This window comes from Heloderma suspectum, chromosome 2 (genome assembly GCF_057233095.1).
Source record: "Heloderma suspectum isolate Gila_16-S chromosome 2, 16-S_ref, whole genome shotgun sequence".
Taxonomy (NCBI): Eukaryota; Metazoa; Chordata; class Lepidosauria; order Squamata; family Helodermatidae; genus Heloderma; species Heloderma suspectum.
Genome location: NC_139459.1, coordinates 116,111,564 through 116,134,388, shown reverse-complemented (window position 1 = coordinate 116,134,388; position 22,825 = coordinate 116,111,564). Strand labels below are relative to the sequence as shown.

The 22,825-nt window shown below is 47.1% G+C and overlaps 1 protein-coding gene across 1 annotated transcript; it reads left to right on the top strand.

Annotated features, from left to right (window-relative positions):
* The first annotated feature begins 1,969 nt into the window (after positions 1 to 1,969).
* Positions 1,970 to 22,095, top strand: LOC146352651 (uncharacterized). The gene is made up of 8 exons (XM_084829672.1): positions 1,970 to 2,279; positions 3,461 to 3,955; positions 10,536 to 10,728; positions 12,159 to 12,281; positions 13,340 to 13,460; positions 15,947 to 16,047; positions 16,946 to 17,146; positions 21,732 to 22,095. The coding sequence occupies exons 2-8, from the start codon at positions 3,750 to 3,752 to the stop codon at positions 22,020 to 22,022; spliced, it is 1,236 nt and encodes a 411-aa protein (XP_084685798.1). The 5' UTR covers positions 1,970 to 2,279; positions 3,461 to 3,749; the 3' UTR covers positions 22,023 to 22,095.
* Positions 22,096 to 22,825: the final 730 nt, after the last annotated feature.

Below are 22,825 nucleotides of genomic sequence, written 5' to 3'. Positions count from 1 at the left end.
TAAATGTTTAAGGTGCCATCCAGCTCTTTGCTGGTCCCAGGCACTCCATCCTCCCAATCTGGATTTGGGCCTGAATGACCAAGGAAAAGCATGGGTGGATGGAGGGCAAGTTTTAAGCAAGCACCATTTGGGACATTGCACAGTTCTGTCCTGAAAGCAAGCAAGAGGTTAATTACTTTGCCTTCTATAAAATTTTAATTATAGCAATCATTTCTAATTATGCACATATTTGCATATGCAAATTTATACAATTTTTTTTTTTGTCCTATGGGCCTGTACCCCGGATCTTTTAGGTACCTAGCACTGCCCTTGGTGTGTGCTCAGCATCTTTTCTGGAGGCAAAAGTGCTAAAGAGAAACAATGATGAACATACTGGGTTATGCATGAAAGCAGGAGTAACCAAGAGAGCCCACGAAGCTGCAGGAAATGGAGTCATGCTGAGGCCTACATTGAGCACTAGAGCTAAAATGGCTGCTTGATTGACAGCTGGTGTCAAGGTGCCATTTGATGGCTTCCACGTGTGAAGCTCAAGGCTGGTCCCAACCTCATCCTTGGGATCTCTCTTTCTCTCACACTCACTCACTCTCACCTGCATACTATCTGCAGCCTCTCTGGGGTCATGCCCTAACTTGTTCACTAAAAAGAGAAAGCATTAAGCTCTGTGTTACAGTTTTCCCTGTACAAGTACTGAGATGTGCTCAATGGAACTAACAAGGCTTAGACCACAATCCTATACATGTCTACTCAGAAGTAAGTCCCATTGACTTCAATGGCACTTACTCCCATGTAAGTATATATAGGATTACATCCTGGGGCTTGAAGGTGGATAATAAAGAATTAAAGTTCCCCTGACCATGAGCAGAGATATTCTCTCTCTCTCTCTCTCTCTCTCTCTCTCTCTCTCTCTCACACACACACACACACCTTTCTCGTTGTTGTGCTTTACAGAGTAAGATCAGCAGCAACAATGGATTGTATAGCAACAACTTTATTTCAAAAGGCGCAGCACAATACATCAATTCCAGACAAGGCTTCTATGCTACAAAAACAGGAAAGAGAAAGGACATGATAGAAAGGTGCTAAAAGTAGGTAGATTAATGACTAAAAACAGAACATTTAGGAGCACCAGTAGGTACATCTTTTAAGGGCGCAATCCTATGCATGTTTAGGCAGAAAAAGGTGCTACAATGTCCACCACGCCACAGCCAGCTATGGCTGGCTGGGGACATGCTTGGAATTGTAGGACTTTTTTTTCCTATCCAAACATGTATAGGATTGCACCCTAATTGCCATTAACAAATCACACCCTGCCCTACAGACATATTGTTCCAATTCGCAGAAGCCTCCCACCGATAAGGGAGAGAGAACAGGCTCAAATGAGTTTGTTTCTGAAGAAAAGGAAGAATCACGACCACCCACCATTTGGGATCATGGGTTATCCCCGACCATGGGTTAGAGTTAGAACTCCTGAGCAGGCTTGGGTCAAACCTGTCTCATTTAAAATAATGTAATAATATTTAAAGTAACCTCTCTCATATAAAATAATTTAAAATATTGGAATCGGCTGCCAGGAAGCTGACAGATTAATAGACCCTCTAATTATACATCTGAAAATCCTGTTTTTACTCAGTGCAGGCTTTTTGAGTTAGAATTCTACACTCATTCGATCTGTGGTCTAAATGTTATTCATAGCTTTTTGTTATTGTTGTACTGTAGCAGAAGGCAGCTTATTATTATGCGGTCTTTCCAGCTTTCCTCGCCACTGTCGATAATAATACACGTTGCATAATAGGAATAACATTAAGACACGACACGCCCAGCTGGTGAGAATCTACCCGAGGACCAGGAAGTCCTCCTTTTTCTGACGGAGAGTCGTCTGTCTAATCCTAAAAGCAAACCTTCTCACAGGTTATCTGACACCGTAGCCAACGGATCTCTTCTTGAGTTTCCCCCTCAGCTGTAACTGACCAGAACAGCGAGGGCGTAGGAGGTGTAAGTGATCAGAATGGATGTTCTCCATTTGCTTTCCTTTCTTCTGGCTTCCCTGATAACCGGCTTGCCAAAACAGCAGCAGCAGCAAAATATAGCTAACTACGCCGGGACCTAAATTAAGAATGAAGGCGCCGATTCAGTTCTTACCTCCAAGCAAGACTAGGAAGGGGCGTCTCGCTCGCTCGCTTTCTTTCTGCTCAGCGTAAGCAACGGAAAGGATCTAGCGATCTTGCTGCGCGATGATGGATCGATCGACCGACCCACCCCGCCTCTTCAGATTGTTGCAGGTAGGCCGCGCCGTTTAAGTAAGCAGGTCTCCTGAGAAAAGAATAGACCTCAGGTGGATTGCTGGATCTCTGGTCGGCTAAAAAGTCGCCGGGTAAAAACGTACAGAGAGCGCGTGTTGTGGGAGATAAATAGATATTTATATATATGCACGCACACTTGAGCGGCAGATAATATGTCTTGGGCTTTCAGTTCTCTTGCAAAAATGATCCCCCAGACCATCCTGAGACACACGCCCACCTGAGCCTCCCGCGGCAGATGCTCGCTGACGCGCTGTGATGCAAACTCCGCCGGCCGGCCGGCTGGCTGGCTGCAAACCGAAAACTAAACTGAACCCATCTCTGCGCTCTGCAGCCGTGATCCAGCCCCGAAGCGGCATTTTCCTCTGAACCGATAACGGCTGCTTTGTATTGCGCGCCGGGGGGGGGGGGAATCAGTGGCCCAGAATTGGGAAGTTAAAAGCGAACTTCTCCGCTGCGCTCCCGCCCCTCCTCCCGGTTTATTGACAGCGCCGCCTCGTTTCAAATAGTCGCCGAAACGCGGAAACGGACAGAGGCTGCAACAAATAGGGGCGAGATCTGTGTCTCATTCGGCGCGCGGCTGCCCGCTATTTCCAGCCCCGCTCCGATTGGCTAGTCCTCAGCCCGCCTCCCTTTTATTATAGGGCGGTTTGGGTTTTAAGGGGAGGCGATCGGGGTAATTTGAGGGGAGGAGATCGGGGACGCCCGATGCCCAGATGAACCTCAGAAGTGCGCGCAGGAATACATAAAATGACATCGGCACACGTGAGAAGGGAGCGGGGACAGCAAGTGAGCAGTCCGCCGCTCAGAGTCCTTAAGGGAGAACGAACGCCTCTCCCCGGCGCTGCCACGGCCACGCGTGGCTTACAGTCGCACTGCCCCCGCCCCCCCCGCCCCCCAAGGCAGGATCGTTAAAAGCTTTGTCGAAAATAAACAAAGAACCTGATTGGCTCGCGTCCGATGGGTTGAGGGTTTTCTGTGTTTTTTTTTTATGATGCTTGTTTTCGCTTTTGACTGTGCAAAGGAAAACGGAGGTGGTCCTTTGGTGGTGATAGAGAATGGAGGGGGAGGGGGGAGAGGGGGAGGGGGAGGGGGGAGGGAGAGGGGGGTGGACGGATGGATCTCATTCAATCACTTTCCCCCTCCCCTTGTCATTGTCACAGTTCTGACTAAAGCAACCTGGGGAGATCTGGAGGGAGGGGCGGAGCGGAAGAGGAACCACTTGCTCCGACTCGGGATCGTCTTCTGGGCTGGCCCGATGCCACGGAGCCAAACCTGTTTGTGCAAGAATCTGGAACCACGAGCGCCCCCTCCCCTCCCCTCCTCTCCTCTCCCCGCTCTCCCCCTCCCTCCCCCCCCCCCGGATGTCGTTATGATCAGACCTCTCGGGCATCGAGGCAGCTCGCCACGCGCTCCCCGACCCGTCCCGTCCCCGACGAACTCGCCGGCGGCATGGGCAGGAGAGTCAAATGCGCCATCCGATGCGCTCGGCCCAGGAAGCTTCCACGCCTCCTGAAGCCCATTTTGCTGAAGCTCATCCGGGACATACTGAGGGATCCTCAAAGGAGCAGGCCTCTGCGCCACTCTCTGGTGCTGATTGTGAGGAAGCGGTGCTGTCAGTGCCGAGCCGCCGAGCCTGGCCCCCCAGCCGAGAACAGGTAGGGAATGCCGACCACCTGCCCAGGGGGCCACCGCCAGCCCAGGGGGCCTGCCTCTACTGGCTCATTCCGATCGCCTCCGAGCTCTGCATTGTACAGACAAGGAAGAGCAGCTCTGAGTGCCCAGCACATTCGAATCTGCCACTTTCCTTTCTCGAAGGGATCGTGGCGTTCTTAGACCCCCGTGAATTTCTGCTCTCTCCTCGGCCAGGATTTTGTTTGCTTGCTTTAAACTAGTGAGATCTTGAATTTGAAAATCTGGAAATAAATCTATTGTGTTTCCCAGTCGTGAACAGTAGAAGGAGGAGACGACCTATCGGTTATTGTTCAGCCTGTGTGGAAAAGGCGATTTCACTGAAGTGTTTGCATTCTGCCTGTGTGTATATATGTGTGTGTGTGTGTGTGTGTGTTAAAAAAAAAATAAATCGGGATATACACATATCTCCAATAATTCCATTTGTAGAAATGCCTGCTTACACGGAGGTGGATAATTTTGCAATTACAATTTGAGACACTCTTCCAAGAAAGACTGTTCATTTAGAGAAAGCTGTATTAAACAGTTTAAGTTACCAAGACAAAGGTGAAAAATGGGGCTACAAATCATTTTCATAATATTACAAAGCCCCCACCACCCCAAAAAATCCCCCTCCAAAATCCCTGCATACTTATGTCTTTTTCAGCTGTGGCTCATCATAGGGCCTTTCAAAAACTGGATTGCTTCTTTATTTTCTATTCCTAGATAGGTAGGCCTATACATACTAAAGCATGCTGGCTTATTTTGTGATTGAGTGGAGCCCTACACGAGGCTCCACTAAATTAAGCTTCCTTTGACCATCAAAATCGTGAAGTATCTACAGCGGTTTTTGTAAGATAGTATTATACTACCCTGAGGGTGCAAAAGGGAGGGAGCAAACCATGAAAATTTAAAACTGCCTCAAAACATTCTCTGGGAGACAACCTCGTCTGTATATGAACTCCATTTTTGTGATGACAGAAATAGATGTGAACGATTCAGCTCACTGTTGATGTTTTCCTTCTCATCTTGTGCGAAGTTGATCTTTTGCATTTTTCTATATTATTCAGTGCATACACAAATGTATTCTTTCCACGTTATTGTTAAAAATCCATTCTATCCAAACTGAGGCCCACATATAATTTTAAAAAGGGTTTTCACTAATGATTGGGTCTTATTTCTGTCCAGCAACTTTTAGACATGGTTTATTCTAATTAATTTCCTTCAGCAGGAACGTTTGCCTTGCCTTCTCCATGGAAAGTGGTAATTTTTTTTACCACTTACCATAGCCTCCTGTGAAACGGGTTTAGGGTTAGGTTCTCTGAAAAAACTATCTGGGACATTCACAATAGAAAGCATGAAACTCTGGGAGCAGAAATACAAACGTAAAACTAAATAAAGCAGATTGGGAAAGAAAAACAGAGGGATTAAGTCCTGGGACTGAGATTTCCCCCACTGTAACTGACAAGGGTCTTTCTAACTAATACTGCATTCCTTTTCAGTAAATTTTCAAGAACCCTGTAATTCGTAACACAATGAGCCCCCAAATGTCACTATAAGCAAGCATACACACGCCCTGCACATACACACCCTTCTCATGCGTTGGCATAAAAAATGGTGTAACAGTTCTGATCATTTGCCGAGAATTCCTCCTGCCATTTTAGGTGCCCCAGTCTGCCAAACGAGTCTTATTTTTGGTAATAAGCAGGGGCTATACCTTTATAAATTTATACCTTTATAAATGAGCCACTTTTGAATATCTTTTGTTTCAGTGGGGAAATCTAACCACATGCTTAACTCTCCCATTGAAATGACGCTTGATCGTGTGTGTGTGTGTGTGTGTGTGTGTGTGTGTTCGTGTGTGTTCTCTTTTCTTCTTCTGTAAGAAAATGATCGCTATCTGAAAGCACAGAAAGTAGGGCATTCCAAGGGAAGGAAGACAGATAGTATAATCTTTGGAAATCAAGAGGCATATTCTGAAATCCACTGGGGGGGGGGGGTTGTTTGCTTTTTGTTTTTTACTATGTAGTTACAGACCTATTTGTATTATATGAAAGTTTACCTATTTATTTAAAGACCACTATCTTAGATATGTCTCCTGGATTAAATGGGGTCTTACTCCCAGAGTAGGTGTGTATGTGTGTATAGGATTGCAGCTTGAAGGTGGTTGGGGTTTTGTTTTGTAACCCCATTTCAACCAAAATGGCTGTTACGGCTTTTTAAGGTTGTTTCTTTAATGTTTTACTATGTTCTTATTTGATTATGGCTTTTCTTTTCTGAATTTTTTGTAAACTGCCTTGGTTGGCTTCAGAAAGGCGGTATAGAAATGCAATCAATCAATCGGCTCTTTATGAGATTGTGCCACAATACATGTGTCTCAACACAATCCTATACATGCTTACTTGGAAGTCAGTATTTAATGGGGCTTGTCCCTGTGTAAGTGTGCGTGAAGCTATGGTTCTGCATAACTTTTACCTGGGAGTAAGTGCCACTGCATTCAGGGGGACTAATTTTGACTAAACACACTAGGATTGCACTGTTAGTCTTTAAAATGCTGCAAGATTCTCTACTGCCTTTGCTTCACTAGACTAATACAGCTTTTCTTTGGAATATATGGATTCCTGTTACAGATTTTTGGCTTCTAGGAAACATTACTTGACTAACCTTAATAATAACTTGGCTGCTGATCAAATACATTTTAAGCAAATCTAACGTCCCACTGAAATCGGCAATCTGTTGTCAGCCAGATCGTCTGAGGAGTTAGCCCCCCTCCCCTAAATCCATTGAAATCCTAGGATTGCGCTGTTTTTCCTTCGTTTATAATCTTTGTCCTTCCTAAATAGCCTTTCAGCGCAATCCTAAACTTGTTGGGAGAGGGATACCCCAATGACTGCAATGAGATAACTGACTCCGTAGTAAGCAAGTTTAAGACTGCAACTCTGGGCTTTTATTTATAGGCACACTTCCTTGGGAGTAAATCCCACTGATGTCAGCGGACTTGCTTCTGAGCAATGGCACTACTTAGGATTGGGCCTCCTGCGCCTCTGGTCCTAGTCCTAACTGGGCCGTGCAGAAATCAAATCACCAGGACCGGTTTGGGTTGTACCGAAGTGGCTGGCCCGAGTAGTCCACCTCATGGTCCCGATCCAGAGACGCGTGGGTTCGGAGAAGTATCCGCCCCATTTCTTCCCTAAGAATGTTTGGCGCACAAGGAGTGTTCGTTCTCTCTCTCTCTCTCTCTCTCTCTCAGACACACACACACACACACACACACACACCTTCTCTGAAGTGAAGTCACTTCAATAGAGAACTATGTCTGCTGGAGAGTGTTATTCTCCCCCACCATCACCACCACCGCCCCTTGTACACACTCGCTCGCTCGCACGCTCGCACGCACACACCTCCATCGAAACGAAGGGGGAGGTTTTCAGCGATGGGAGGGTGGGGGCTGGGTTTGACAATGTGTATCTCATCATCTTTAAGAATTCCGAGGAGTCGGCCTGAGAATTTGGGGTAGAGGGAGGGAGATCAAGGACCCCAGCATATCTGCAGATCCATCCAAAGGCCTGTAGAAGAGTGTGTGTGTGTGTGTGTGTTCCCCTATCTTAATTGTGTATGGAGCCAAATTGGGTGGGGGGGAGTATAGTGCAGTAGCTATTCTGTACGGGCAGTGGTGCCCTCAGGGTCAGATTTGGGGGCAGAAGACAAGGGCCCCTCTCAGCAAAATGAGCGGGAGGGCCCCCAAACATTTTGAAGTAATGCACATTACCATCTGTGGGGGTTGGAGTTTAGACTAAAGTCCAAGCCTAACATTACCTCTGTACCACTGCGATCACCCCCTACCCCCTCAAAAAGGGCGGGGGGAGGGCTTGCGAGTCCCCTCTCTCCATAGCAATGCATTACACCTGAACGGGGGGATGAAAGAGGCATGGTCGACCAAGGGGAAAAGGCATCAGCCTCACACACCCCATTTCCTAAAGTTTAATATGGCTGCTGGTCCTGCCAGCAGAGCGATATCGCACACGTGCTTGAAAGGGGGGGGGGGGCAGCAACTTGGATGTATTCATTTCTGTTACAGAAATGAGTTGCTGGGAAGACTTAGTGCAGCCGATCTCGTAGCAGGGGTAAAGTTTATGAACGAAACACAACCTTAAAATACCGAAAGACAACCATGCGATCCTCTCTATTCGATGCCTCATCCTTCCGTATTTGTGTTATTTTGTTTTGAAAAAGACCAGACGAGGGTGGGCCTGAAATAAATTTCGGGGAGAATAAGCCGTGCAAAAAGGAGGGGAGATCCCCTTAGATGTGTGATGACTGAATCTTATTCCTGGAGTGTTATTAAGTTATTCACGACCATCGCGGTGTGGCTCAGTTTCTCTGTATATACTCTGTGTGTGTGTGTGTGGGTGATATATGCAAAATTTCAAACGCGCCTGCTTGATTGAGGAACTTAAGGAGAAGACTAGTGGGGCCTTCCTAGTGTCGGAGCCTCTCTTGCTGAGTTTATTCTCACCGGAAAGTGTAGGACATCCGACATTTCAGCCCTTCTGAAAGGGGACACTCGCTTACTCTAGAGTAGTCCTGTTAAGGCAAAAGGAACAGCAGGGGTCGTATGAGTTGCCCAACTATAGCCGATCCAGAAAACCGTATGCGCTCAGGGATATATTGTTGAGACAAGGGCCCCTCAATGAGTGGGAAGGAAGAAGGGGGGTTGAGCCCCACGTAGGAGCGCCCCCCGCCCCGCACTCGAAAAAAGATCCGAGATCCGTGGCCCTGCAGCACAGAGATTCTGACTTGCCTCTCGGATGTAAGTGTAAAACACACTGGGACTTAACTTGGCTTGGGCCAGGACTCTTACCCTTCCAATCCGGTCCAAAACACATCTCTTGGAAGTACGGGCCAAAGCAGACATGACTTTAAATGTGTGTCTAGCAGTTATTTTCATTTTTACTCTTGATGTGGGCGCGGAGGGGCCGATTCGGATCTTGAAAGCTCCGCTATCCTCCAGGCTAGGGTCTCGATCTGGATTGGGACCCTGCACCTAGTCTAGAGCAGAAAAAAGAAAAAAGGCGTAACTGCTAGACCCGTTTACAGCCATATCTTGGCCCTTGGTTCCCTGAACTCATGTGAGGCGTATTTCCAAGAAACCGACATGGACCAGGGACACTGAAGGCTGGTGGCTCCAATTTCGGTGGGGTTATGAATGCATTCTGGGTTTCAGTCAGATCCAGCCAGAACTCTAAAGGAGCTATACAAGGGCTGAACCATATCCCCAAAACAGGTTAAGACCTTTGGTTAGCTCCTTTAGAGTTCTGGCTGGTTCTGACTGAAACCCAGAATGGATTTATAGCCCCACCGAAATCGGCGCCACCAGCTTCCACTGGCCAGGGAGTTGAACTCGAACCAACGTAGCTGAAGAGACTGCAATTCTAAGCGAAGTACTTCGAATTATATGGAGCGAACACTATATTCGAATTATGCGGAGTTAACTCAGAAGGGACCCCCACAGACGTAGATGGGGCTGGGAGTTATTCCTCTGACTGACGTAGAGACTGCAGCCTTCTTTGGCTAAAGATACATTCTGCTAACGGAATAGCTTAACTTGCCAATCACTTTCCAACAACATACAAGAAATGTCAAGAAACCCTGGCCACGATCCAACCAAGTATGTGTAAGCCCATTTTATTTCAGTGGGAGAGAAACTGGTGCACGCCCTTAAGCTCTCCTGTTGAATCAGTGGGACTTCGGGGTGCTTTCTTTCTGCTGTTGATGTTCTTGTCCCATGTAATTGACAAGGCCGGCCATGTAATTGACAAGGCCGGCCATTTCATTCATTTCCAAATCTTACAATGGTCTGAGACCAGGATCCTCGGGTTCCCCGCTCCCAGTCAAAGATGTAACTAAGTTCCTGGTGGCAGGACAAACCAGCGAATTCCTGCCAACTGCTTCTTCGTTTGCATACGTTCCCTTGGCTTGAGAGAGGCCTACTGCTGCCATTCGCATTTTGGCTGCATCAGGAACCACACTCGGATGATGACTTCGCTCTTATTTTATTATATCAGCCTTCCCCCAACCTGGTGCCCTCCAGATGTTTTGGACTGCAGCTCCTATCAGTCCCTGCCAGCATAGTTAAGGATAATGGGAGATGTAGTCCAAGACATCTGGAGGGAATCAGGCTGGGAAAGGCTGGTCTATAGGATAAAGAGAAGAATATGAATGCCAGTAGCAATCCTGCCACTTCCTCCAAGGAGCTGAGAGTAGCGCACAAGCCCCCCTGTCGAAGGGCGATCTCACAGGGACTCCTTGTCAGGTGGGCATTTTAAGATCACTCCCACCGCCTGATTTTCAGAAGAGCCGAGTTCCCACTTCAGCCCTAAACCTGCCTCTGAATGCCAGTTGCTGGGGGCCACAGCAGGGAGGTGCAGTTGCGCTCCTGTCCTGCCTGAGGGCTTCCTTTTGGGGCATCTGTTTGGCCGAACGCTGGACTAGATGGGTCTTTGGTCTGATCCAGCAGCACAGCTGCTCTTCAGTTCTTAAAGAGTGTCCTTTTGTTCATTGTCTAAGAACATCTTCACGTCATCCTCACATCATGTTCTTCTGTTCGTTCGAGTGCGGGACCTTAGACCGTAACCACCGGAATTATGAGTGGTTCACAGGGGCCGCGCGTGTTCTGTGTAAGCCCGAAAGGATCGTCGTTCCTTGCCTATCCTCAAACGACCGACTCCCGTCTCATTTCGTGGAACTGGGATCTCGAGGCGTGAGAGACATCTGGCAACCTTAAGACGCTCCTTTCTTTCTCCTCTTCGCAGATCACGGAACGGCTGCAAACTCCCCTGCGTTCTACCGCCTCCCTTTAAGGCGCAATCCTATGCATGTTCAGACAGAAAAGAACTCCTACAAGTCCCGGTGCTGGCTGGGGAAGGCTGGGATCTGCGGGAGTTCTTTTCTGTCTAAACATGCATAGGATTGCACCCTCAGTATGTAGATCAGCCTTCCGCAACCTGGTGGCCTCCAGGTCTGTTGGACTACAACTCCCATCAACCCCAGCCAGTATGGCCACGCTGGCTGGGAATGATGGGGGATGCAGTCCAACACATCTGGAGGCCCTCAGGTTGGGGAAGGCTGCTCTGGATGATGGCGGCGGGAGCGCTCCTTTCCCCGAAGGCCTCCTCAGCCCTCTTCAAATGTAGGCCCACTTGAAAACAACAGTCCAGAGCATCTCGCCCTACTACAGCCGCAGGCAGCTGGATCCCCTCTGCTCATTTATTTGGAACGAAAAGCCCCGTCCTTTTTCCATACATTTCCTTCCGACGAACGGCTTTGTCAACCTGATTCAGAAGTCAGCGCCGCTGGCTTCCAGGGTGCCCAGCTTAGCGCCGCTCCAAGGGAAACGGACGACAAAGCAAAACAAGGCCAAAAAATCCCACCAGTGGTCGGATCCAGATTTAGCCACCCTTAGAGGAGATTCACTGAAATCAGTGGGACTTGTGTTAGTCATGACCTAACGTAAATCCCATTGATTGCAATGGGCCTACACTTCATTAATTCTGGGTCCAAGTCCAGATATTTATGACACATTTATTGGATTCTTTCTGAAGGATTGCTGCAGTCACTTTCCCTGCTTAAAGCACAAAGGCCATAATATAGTGTCAGTATCTGGTATATTTGAACCCAACGTTCAGTGTTTAAAGCAGTCCGCTGGAATCTCTATCCACCTCAACGAAAGTAATGGCGTCGTTTTTGATCAGATGGTGTGAAGAACCCTGGAGTCTTTTTTTTTTCCCCTGAAGAAGGCTGGGGGATGGGACATTTTTCAAGCTGGGGTGCCGTTAAGGTTGAGGTGACTTCCGATTCACTTATGAATGTGTGTGTGTGTGTGTGTGTGTGTGTATATATATTATATACACAGATCTATAATAGCTTCCATTATCATTATTATTCAGATCTTCTGTTATTAATATTAGTATTATTATTAATTTATTATTCAGAACTTCTTTCAAGGAGCTCAAAGAGGCATCCATGGTCCCTTTCTCGCTCTTTCCTTTCCTCCCCATTTACGAGTCTGGCTAGGCTGAAATACAGCAGTCAGACAATACACTTCATGGCTAGGGATTTTTGAACCCATGTCTAAGTCCAGCCTTCTACTCATCCCACCACACGGGGTCTGGTTTGACTTATCTACTACAGTGGGATCCTAGACACGTCTCTTCGGAAATGACTTCCATGGGGCCTACTCTCCTCAGCTCCGAGAGGAGAGGAGAGGAAGATGAGAAAGACATGCAGCCCGATCTTAGGCATGTTTACTTAGCAGTAAGTACCACTGAGTTCAACCTGGTGCCCTCCAGAGATGTTGGACTACAACTCCCATAATCCCCCTCTCCACAAATCTTGAAGGACTCCTGGCTGGGGAAGGTAAAGTGTTAAATCTCGCTAAATTCAATGAAACCGACTTCTAATTTTGCTTTAAATTGTTCCCTTGTGTTTACTTGCCAGTAAGTCCTACTACTTTCAATGGGATTTCCCCCTACATAACTCTGCATAAACTTGCAGCCCATTAGGGTAAGGATAGAGGAAAGGAGGTGCGGAATTGTCCTTTTCTGTAACTGCATCTCCCTCCTGAAAAAGAACTCACCAATTTATTGCAAGCTGTCCTTTGGCTGCTAAAGGCATAGGAGCCCAGCCTAAAACAAAACGTTGGTAACTCTAACCCGGTCGGGAGGTTCTCCCCCCAAAAGGCCAATAAACTATCCATCCACTCCACCCAGACACACTTCCTAAGCCAACACTATTGATATGTTTCATCTGAATTCTCTGTCAGCGTTAGGAACCAATCCGAAATGTGTGGAAGCTGACTATGGTGGCTCATTGACAAAATGTGAGATTGTAGCTAAGGTGAGTCCTACTTAGAGTAGGCCCACTGAAAAGAATGGGACTTAAATTAGTCATACCTAAGTTAGATCCCATTTATTTCATTGGGTCTACACCAAGTCGGAATAATGTTGGATGCAACCCTAAGTGCACTGTTCACATGTTCAGCGCTTAGGGCACAATCCCATACATGTTTAGACAGAAAAAAAGGTCCCACAGGACTTTTTCTGTCTAAACATGCATAGGATTGTCCCTTTACTCTTCTTAGGCTGGGGAATGCTGGGAGTTGTAGGACTTTTTTCTGTCTGAACATGCATAGGATTGCGTCCTTAACGTTTCATATTTCTTTAAGAAAACAGACATCGAATCCTGCTTCAAGTTAAACCCTGGCTATAGATCAGATTTCGTCTGCAATTCGCTATCGACTTCTTCTAGACTAGTTTTTGCAAGCCAATGGGACTACTCCGAAGTAAGTGGGCCACGGGGTGTGCTCGCCTCAGGCCAACAATGGCAACCTCCGGGCAACTGAAAAGAAATCCACAATGGGACAGTACTCTCCTGTTCTACTTGCCTCTGTCCCTCTCAGCAGCTGGCAACCTGCAGCTGAAGGTAAACTCCTAGGTACGTTGAGACAGAAATAAGTCCTACAGTTCTCAGGGTGCTCGCAGTATGCTGGGAGTTGTAGGACTTATTTCTGTCTAAACATGCATGGGATCCAACCCTAAGCAGATGTGACTTTCATCTCCATTCCCAGAGCGCCAGAATTTCTTTTTTTTAATCCTCCCGTGGGAAATGCGAAGCCTCCTGGAACACAGAGAGCTATCTTCCTTCCTCTCTGGTGTTTAGATGTATAACACTTCCCAATTCGGATAAATGCGTACCATCCCTTCCTTTCTGGGACCTTGACAGAAACATGTAGGTGTAGGTGCTTCCCCTCCCCTCCCCCAGAATTACCGAAGTATTGAATATAGCGTATATCCTTTGGCAAGAGAGAAGTGAAGGGAAATAAAACTGCATAGCCCATAAACGGATGGCCAAACCAAACCTCAGATTTACTTGAAAAATAAATTAACAAACACAGCTCGAAAAGGCATCTGTACAACAACCGATATATAACATCAAGTAGCCATACCAACTGAAAGATCCCGGAAAAAATGTACAGCCTTTCGATTTCTCGAGATTTCTTTATTAGGCAAGACATCACAAAAAGAAGGCTGGTGGGTGGCTGAACAGGAGGGGGAAAAGGCTGTGTGGATGTAGTAGCCAGGATGTCTGGATGGTGGGAGTTTTAAGATGAGCTGGAACTTTTGCAGACATTAAAAGTGGGCTCTGCCACGTGATACCTTGCCTGATAAAGAGATGTGAAGAAATCGAAAGCCTGCACATTTTTTATGATCTTTGAATTGGCCTATTGAAGGTATTACACTATATGGATTTTCGATTTTTCTCCCCTCATGGCCAACACAAGTGCCTTTGCTTTTTAAAATATCAAATAGATAATACAATACTTGGAATTAATTATCACTGATATTGATAGAAAAGTCCCTTGTAAGTGTGCATAGGACTGCAGCTGACAGAAAGACTAACAACAGAGTATTCAAAAATACATATTTCAGCTAACAATTTTGACTTCCGCCCTCATCAGTAGCTGTGCTGTTCACTGGGTATGAGAATACCTGACTTCTGATACCCAGTGAACAGCACAGCTACTGATGAGGGCAGAAGGTGAAACAGTTAGGTGAAACACATATTTTTGAATACTCAGTTGTTAGTCTTTATATCTTTCTTATATATACATTAAGACTGATGGCATCCACAGTGGATCCAGAGCCTCCTGGTTGGTTTGCTATTGTGTAGCTTTCCACCAACCTCTCTCTGTCTCTCTCTACATATATCTATCTATCTTCATTATAAAATAGCAGCCCATTATATAAAAGCAAAATATTGCTCCCTTTATACTATTTTTTCTCCAAGTCATAATTAAGCTTTTAATCTTTCCGAACACAAAGAAAGTTGTAGCCTTAATCTATGACGGAAGTGAAACTTCCCTTTTCACTTCAAATATAAGTTCAATAATAATAATGAAAGGTAAGTTTCATTTCAGGCATCAGCAAGCACGTTCTAAGTCATGCAGCAATGGCAAGGCTGACAAAGGTTTTTCAGTTTAACTACATTATCTCACATTCTCAAAGTGCAACATGGGAACATATTGGGCAGGAATGTGTGGCAGGATGATTGTAAGAAATCCTTCGCCAACAAAATCTAAAGTGATCAATAGTCTTCACCTCACCTCTCAGTTAATGTTGATCAATAGGATTGCAAGGGGGAGAGGTACCACTGTCCCAGCATGGCTTTCTAAACCAAGAAGGAAAAAGCAAAAACAGGTGAAGCACCTGAAGGAGCAGTTGCACCCCATGGAGTCTTACTTGGGGAGTAAATCCTATTTAATTCAGTTTTGTTTACTTCTCAGTAAATGTGCATACGATAAAGCATTCTATACTTTTGTAAGATTTCCTAGTCCGGATTGCCAGGTCCAAACCAGGAGGAAATCCTGTCCAGTGAGACGTTCCCCCTTTATGGTGATACAGTGTAGCGGGGGCGGGGAACAGCACCTGGTGAAATCCCCTCTCTTCCAGCAACTCTTACAGACTGAGAAGCCTTCTAGTCTTCGGGACTAGACTTGACAAAACTATGACTCCCGTCCCTTTACCTAGCATTGGAAAACGTGGGACCACTGTACACTGACCAACCAATAAGGGGATTATCTTCCACTCCAAAGAGATACTACCACGATTTACCCCGGAACAAATAACAGCAAGACAAGTATACCTTACTTCCCATGTTTCAGATGGTCTTCTGAACACGGCAAGAACAGGTGGTCATTTTCACCTCCTGTGGTCAATTTCAAACTACTCAGGCGATTTAGACATACTTTCATAATACCTGTACAAGAGTTGTCAGTGGGAGAAATGCATATGGGCATGGGTTTATTGAGACCTACAAGAAAATGCTGTGGTGCGTCCCCAGCCCCTCCGGGATAGATCCCTGTGTAGCGTAGGAAGGGGAGTCCTCCCCCCTTCGAATCCTCCCTCACACTCCCCCACTAGTTTGGCACAAGCGGAGAGAACCCTACCCCGGTAGCCTCGCTGATCCCCGGGGCCCCAAGGAAAAGGGGGCTGCTCCACCCACGGAAATGAATGAGACTTCCGTGAGTCACGGCCGTTGGAATGACTGGGACTCCATTCTAACGGGTCGCGACTAACAAACCTCATTCATTTCCATGGGACTACTCTGCGCAGGGCTAACACTGGATACTACCCGTGGGCAGCGGCACTTGGGCAGCCGTCCCCTCGAGGTTCGAGCCTCCCTCCCCTTCAGCCGGGGGCAGCCCATCCGCAGAGGCCACGCAGGTGGCTGCCTAGGGCAGCCATTTCGGCGGAGCGCCAAACTCGAGGGAGAAAACGCTGAGAGCGACACGCGTGTACCGAGGGCGTGCCACCGAGGCTGTGCAGGGGAGCCCTGCTGCCGCTCCCACTTAGAGGCAGCGAGCGGGAGGCTCTCCCAGAGCAGCCTCTGCCTTGGCCCTGGGCGGGCTGAACCTCGGGGATGGCGCCGGTGCCTCGTCGGCCATGCCGCCCCGGGGGCTCAGCCCTTCTTCCAGGGATCTCCCTTGGGTGCTGCGGGTGGGACCTTCTGTTCCCCTGCAGAGCTGACGGCTGTGCTCGTCTCCTTCGCTGTTTTTATCAGACCCTCTGTCGGATTGTATCAGACGCTCTGTCTTAGGAGTTTGTTTTCTTATCCTTTTGGACGCGTTGCGTTATTAACGAGAATATCTCTGCTTCCGAAGATGTGGGGGAGGGGGAGGGTTCACTGCACGGAGAACTGGCAAAACGTTTCCCAGTTTACCCACATCCTCAGCCTAGAACTGCGGGGGGGGCGGGGGCGGGGGGCGCCGATTGCATGGCTCTCTTGGGGCAGGGTCCGCGCCTAGCGTCGCTGATCGGTGCCATTAATGGCGGCCCCCAGCAGCGATCTCTGCCGCGGGGGGAGGCGGGGCTTGAGTCACGTGGTGCTCCCCTCACGTGACCGCCTCCGTTTTGCTGAAGGGCTGGCCTCGCTTCGGCGTGCGCCTCTCCTGCTGCCATTACGGCAGAGCTCCAGCGATGGACGCGGAGGCCCGCGGGGTCCGTCGAGCCAACCTGCTCACCAGCGCGGCCGCCGCAGGGAATCTGGCCGAGGTTCGCAGGCTGCTGGAGGGCGGCGCGGACCCCAATGCGGTCAACTGCTATGGCAGGAGCGCGATTCAGGTAGAGGCGTTTGCGTCTGGCTGGCGCGCGAGCCGCCTTCCAAGCGTGCGAGGCGTCGCTGCCCGTCCCGTCTCGAGGGCCGAGGGGGCCATCGCAACGAAAGTTCCCTAAAACGAGGGTGTGTGTCCGAGAAAATGGATGCTGAGGGCGACAGGGCTTTGACGGGAGGCTCAAAGCGGTCCGCACGCGTGGACCTAGCAGCCCCACTGCCGCCAGAAACCTCTCCCCCCGCCCAGCTATAAACCCGATGGTTTCTTTTATCTGCTGTTTTAAACAAGCCTTTGAACACTGAAAACATATTTGCTATGAGAAATTAGCCCAGCGCTTTGGAAGAATTCCAAGGAAGGTGATATCATTTACCGTCTTTTCTTTTCTCTTCCACCCACAGCTAAAAAAATTAAATTTCAAAAAATCCGAATTTGAATCTATTGAATCTGAAATAATAGTTACTAGAACATTTTTTGGCCACGAGGGATTTTTTTTTTCTTTCTCCTAAAAAGTTGAGTCCAACTTCGGAAGTGATAGGAGAAACGAATCCTCCTACTAAATACCAATTATCTCTTAATCAACCTGCCTTAAGTTCCGTTGGCGATTAGAGTGTACGCCTCCGTAAGCCTACAGTGGTCTTAAGCACGTTGATCGAGGACGCCCTGCCCCAAGCAATCGGCCGTCGAAGCAACGGAGACCTTCCTTCCCTAGGCTGCCGTGCATCAGGGCTGTTGCGCAATTTGAAGTGAAGCGCTGAGAAAAGACGTCCATTTTGCTAACCTGCAGCCTTATCTCATGGGTCTCTGAAGCACTTTCCCTGTCAAACATATTCGAGGTTGTTATGTAGTGTTTGAAGAAAGGGGGCTGGGGGGCCGTTAAAATATTACATAGCTTCCTTTAAAATATATGTATGTATGATATATAAAGTAACGAAATACTTTCGGGTGGTTATCACCTTACGAAATGGCCAGGTTCCTTTGGGAGGTCATTGTATCAGCTACGTCCTCCCATCCCTACCAGGCGAGTCCCTCCTAGGAAGTTCTGGAGCAGACCTAATTTCCGAGTGAATTTGCTGAACCTAGGGCGTCTTTGTAAATCGGGGGGGGGGGAGGGCAGCGGCATAGGGTTATTACCTCGCTGGCATTCGCCACGTTTTAAAAGCTGGAAAAAATTAAGAGCATTTGTATTAATACTCCTATAATAATCTGAAATATAAATGCTCATAAGCAATAAAACTGCCTGGAAGGGGAAGGAGGTGTTTCCCAGCCCTCCCCAACAGAAATCCTGTGTTGAAGATTCTGAGTTTTCCTGAACATTTTATTCTTAATTTTATATTAATTTACCACCGTGAAGTTTCTTGCAAATGTATTTCTTCACCATCTATTTTTAAAAAAGCTACAACTGCGTGCTGCCAAATGTATGGGGAAATTTTATTTCTGGGTAATCTCCTTTCTCAAAATCCTTGTATAGTTTGAAAAGATTTTCTAGGTTAGCAGATAACTCAGGGCCAGTGGGGCAGCTTGGGCTGGACTGGACATGGAGACAGAAGTCCAGGGCCCCCACAGCCTAGCAGCCCCCAAAAGGTCCATCCAGGGAGAGGTAGGTGAGGGGGCAGGGGAAGAGAATCACAAGCAGGCCAGGCAGGAATGACGCTGGTCACTGCACTATCCTTTTTTTTTCTTATTTTTAAAGCATTTTATAGTCAGACGGTGATCAGCTGGGTATGTACATAGTTACATAGTTGCACTGATTTTATTATATTTAGTTTGAAAAGATATTAGCCCTTTTTAAACAACAAAACTGTACTTTCTCCCCAAGTAAATGTGTTTAGCATCAGGACAGCAGGAGGGAAACTTCCTGAAGTCATGAAAGTGCTATGATTTAAGTGTGTTTAAAATGCAAAACTGCACATGCTCAGAGAATTTCTTTTTTTAAAAAAATCCCAGTTGGCAAATAGTGGTGTGTTTTGGGCTTCTTTCTTTTTGTCTCTCTTTTCTTTCTCTAATATGTAGAATGTAGAAGCAGTTCTGAAGCATGGGAATGGCAGGGAAGAGAGAAGAGAAAAGTCAGTTGTGTGCTTCACAACTAAATGCATGTGGCCTTCTAAAGGGGGCCCCTATAAGACCAGTAAGTCCAGGGTCTAAAATTACCTAGCTGCTCAATGGCAATAGTAGAGCACATGTCTTCCATTCAAAAAATAAAATCCCAGATTCAATTTAATTACCTGGTATCTCCAGGCAGGGCTGGGAAATATGTCTGAAGACAATGTACAGGGGTCTGGTGGGCATAGTCTGAGTGTGTGCCCTGGACACCATCACAAAATGGATGAAATGGGAAAAGGAGCTTGCTCATTCACAAAATGGTTATAGTGGTAGGTGTGACCAGTCACAAGACACCAGTTTCCTGGAAGGCAAACCTGGTGAGGCTAAAATAAAAGTAACTTACAAGAACATAAGCACGAGCCAGAAGTTGGATCTGATCTGAGCTCTAAAACATAACACTGCTCCTCTAAACAGATGCAGTTTTCTGCTCCAGGAATGCACCCATTTCATTTTGCACCCATTTCATTGATGGCAAACTAATGGGGCTCAGAGATTAGTAGTTGGTGCAAGGCAGTAGTGGGATCTGAGGTTCAAACACCAAAACACAGAGATGCACACCCACACAAAAGGAAGTGCTACATGTCCAGGATCAAATGGAAGATAGCATTGTTATTTAAAGCTAAGGCATCATCCTGCTGTAGTTATACATCACAGCCCAGTTGTTTGCACCTTTAGCCAGAATTACACTCTTACCTGGGAGTATGCCCCAATGAACATGGTGAAGTTTACTTCTGAGTAGGCATCTTTGGATTACACTGGTATTGTGGCAAACTTTCCAGGATTTCAAGGGGAGAGATTTAAATGACTCCCCTCAAAACCCCTAGGACTCTGCCTCACTTTGATATGGTCCATGTTTATTTATTTATTACATTTATATCCCACCTTTCTTCCATCATGGAATTCAAGGTGGCTTACATGTAGTTCCCAGGTGGTCTTCCCTCCAAGCACTGACCAGACCCAGACCTGCTTAGCTTCAGCAAGGTGGCTGCCTCCTGTGCCTTCAGACTGTGCCCTTGTCCATTGTGACCCTAAACAGCATGGATGCAAAGGAAGTCAAGTATTTTTTTCCAATAGTATCTTCATGTTATCATGCAAGACCTAATGTCTGGTTTGGTTAAAGCATTCCATTTGCAATTGAGCCAGTCAATCCCTGGCTGGACAGAGATGCAGCCTGACCCTATATGCAAAATTACTCAAAAGTAAGTTCCTTTGAGTTCAGTGGGACTTGAACCTCAGGCATGCTTACTTTGGACTGTCCTTTGTATGCTGCCTTGGGCGCACATTGCTTGAAAAGACATATAAGCACTTTATAATAGTGCAATTCTATACATGCTTACTCAGAAGTAAGTGTCATGGTGTTCAATGAGATTTGCCTTCAGGGAAGTGTGCATAGGATGGTAGCTTCTTAAAAAACACACCTAAAAATAAAAATTGTGGCCTTAGCCTGCAACCCTATCTATATTCATTGAAACTAATGGACTTAACACCTGAGTAGACCTGTATAGGACTGCACTGTTAGTTTTGCCAAAACCCATTGGGTTGGATCCAGATTTAGTCACAGTCATTGTAGTGCCCTTAAAATCAATGAGAGTTAAGTTAGTCAAGATGAATTTGTCCCATTGATTTCAGTGGGTCTAACCTTTAAATATGAGTAAACTTAGATCCAACCCGAGGTCTTGAACAGTTCTATTCTGCTGAAACTGCCACAAATTTCCCTTTGCTTAGTTCCGTCTCTTCTTCCCATTCTTCGTCTGCACTCACCCTAAACACATTTGGATCCTAACTTAATAAAAACACGTACAAGCCCCTATTAGAATGGCTAGTTGTGCAAACAAAAAATGCAGGTAATGCCTATGCACACTGGCGAGGAAGTTTCATTGAATCTGGCGATGCCTGGCTTGCGAGCAAAGATGCTGTGACAAACCAGTGTGACTGCACCTCCAACCCTGTGAGGTAGGACAGGCTGGAAGACACCTTTGCATAAGATTGGGCTGTATCCTACTTTGTGTAGACCCATTGAAATAAAAGGGACTTAAGGTAGACTAACACTGAATACAACCCATTGGACATAACTCAGTATACCGGTCTAATACAGGACTTGTATTAAATAGCCAAAGGCCATCATAATTAACGCTGTTAAGTACGTCAGTATTGGGAAATCTACACGTTGCTGACGTCACCGTTCAGCATTTTGTTCATTTGTTTAAAATAACTCCCGTACAAAATATACGACGCAATTCTCCCCCCGCCGCCACCAATCCCAAACTAGTACAACGCTGGCGGAATCGTAGGGAAAGCATTACATAAAAAATCTGTTACGTATCCCAGAATGCTGTTAATTCGGAGTCTTTTCGGAGTGAGCCCGGATTGGATTTCATTCTGTGTGCTCAGCTTTAATTCGGAACGAAAGGAACGACCAGGACAAGCCAAATTCCAGGGCGGAGCGCTGTCCTGGAGTCAGGCTGACGGCTCCTCTCCTCTCCTTCCCCCTCCAGGTCATGAAGCTGGGAAGCCCCAGAGTGGCGGAGCTGCTGCTGCAGAGAGGAGCGGACCCCAACCGGCCGGACCCCTCCACCGGCTGCCTCCCGGCTCACGACGCGGCCCGCGCGGGGTTCCTGGATACCCTGCAGGCGCTGCGCTTGGGCGGAGCGCGGCTCGACCTGCCGGACCGCGAAGGCCGCCTCCCCGCTGACCTGGCTGCAGAAGAGGGCCACGCCCTCGTGGCCCGCTACCTTTGGGGGGTGATGAGCCGGGACGCGAGAGCGCAGGAACAGCGCCTCGGTTAAGAACTCCGTGGCAATGGCATTCGGCAATGCGCCCGGACCGTACTGTCTTGCGTATTAAAATAGGGAACATTTATCCCCGGCGTTGTTTTGCTTGCGTTTTGTTAGCATAAATATAGGTTTGGGGAAAGATGCTCTGCATGTGCCCCACCCGCTCTCCCCCAAATAACAAGAACCCTAACATACTTTTCTATGGTAGAGAAGTTAGATGGACTACGCCGCAATCCCTTGCCCAGTTACCTGGGAGAAAGCCCCACTGAACCGAATGGGACTTACTTCTGAGTAAACACGCATATAGGATGGCACTGTTCGAGAGTTTGTTGCCAGCTAGTTTGCTGCTACCTTCTTGAGACCTGTTGTGGTTGCAGACAGTCAACCAACAATTCACATGACTAGAAAGGGGATTCGGGTTAAGGGGATGGAAAAATGCCCAGCTAGGTTATAATCATCCAAATGTATTCAGTTGGGTCGAATGAAAGAATGTTTCGAACGCACTGCAAATGTTAAGTCTTGAGCTTCATTTGAACTACCGAAAGAATTTCTTAAAAAGAAAAAGAAAAAAAAAAGGCTGCAGTCCTCTATACATTTACATGGGAGTATAACTAACGTGTACATAAGACATTTATAGGACTGCACTGTGGTAGTAATGTCTTACGCATGGCTATTCAGAAGTAAGCCCCATGGAATTCAGTGGAACTTACTCCCAAGAAAGTGAGTATTGGAGTTGTATTGGATTTTAGGCTGCAATCCTAAACACACTCGCTAGGGCGTAAGCCTTATTCAACACTGATTCTTGCTTCCAAATA

Coding starts and splice junctions, on each gene's coding strand:
- LOC146352651 (XM_084829672.1), top strand. CDS start 3,750: ATGGGCAGGAGAGTCAAATGCGCCATCCGATGCGCTCGGCCCAGGAAG. Junction 3,956..10,535: donor GGCCCCCCAGCCGAGAACAG/GTAGGGAATGCC, acceptor TCATTGTCTAAG/AACATCTTCACGTCATCCTC. Junction 13,461..15,946: donor AGCTGAAGGTAAACTCCTAG/GTACGTTGAGAC, acceptor CTCCCCCACTAG/TTTGGCACAAGCGGAGAGAA.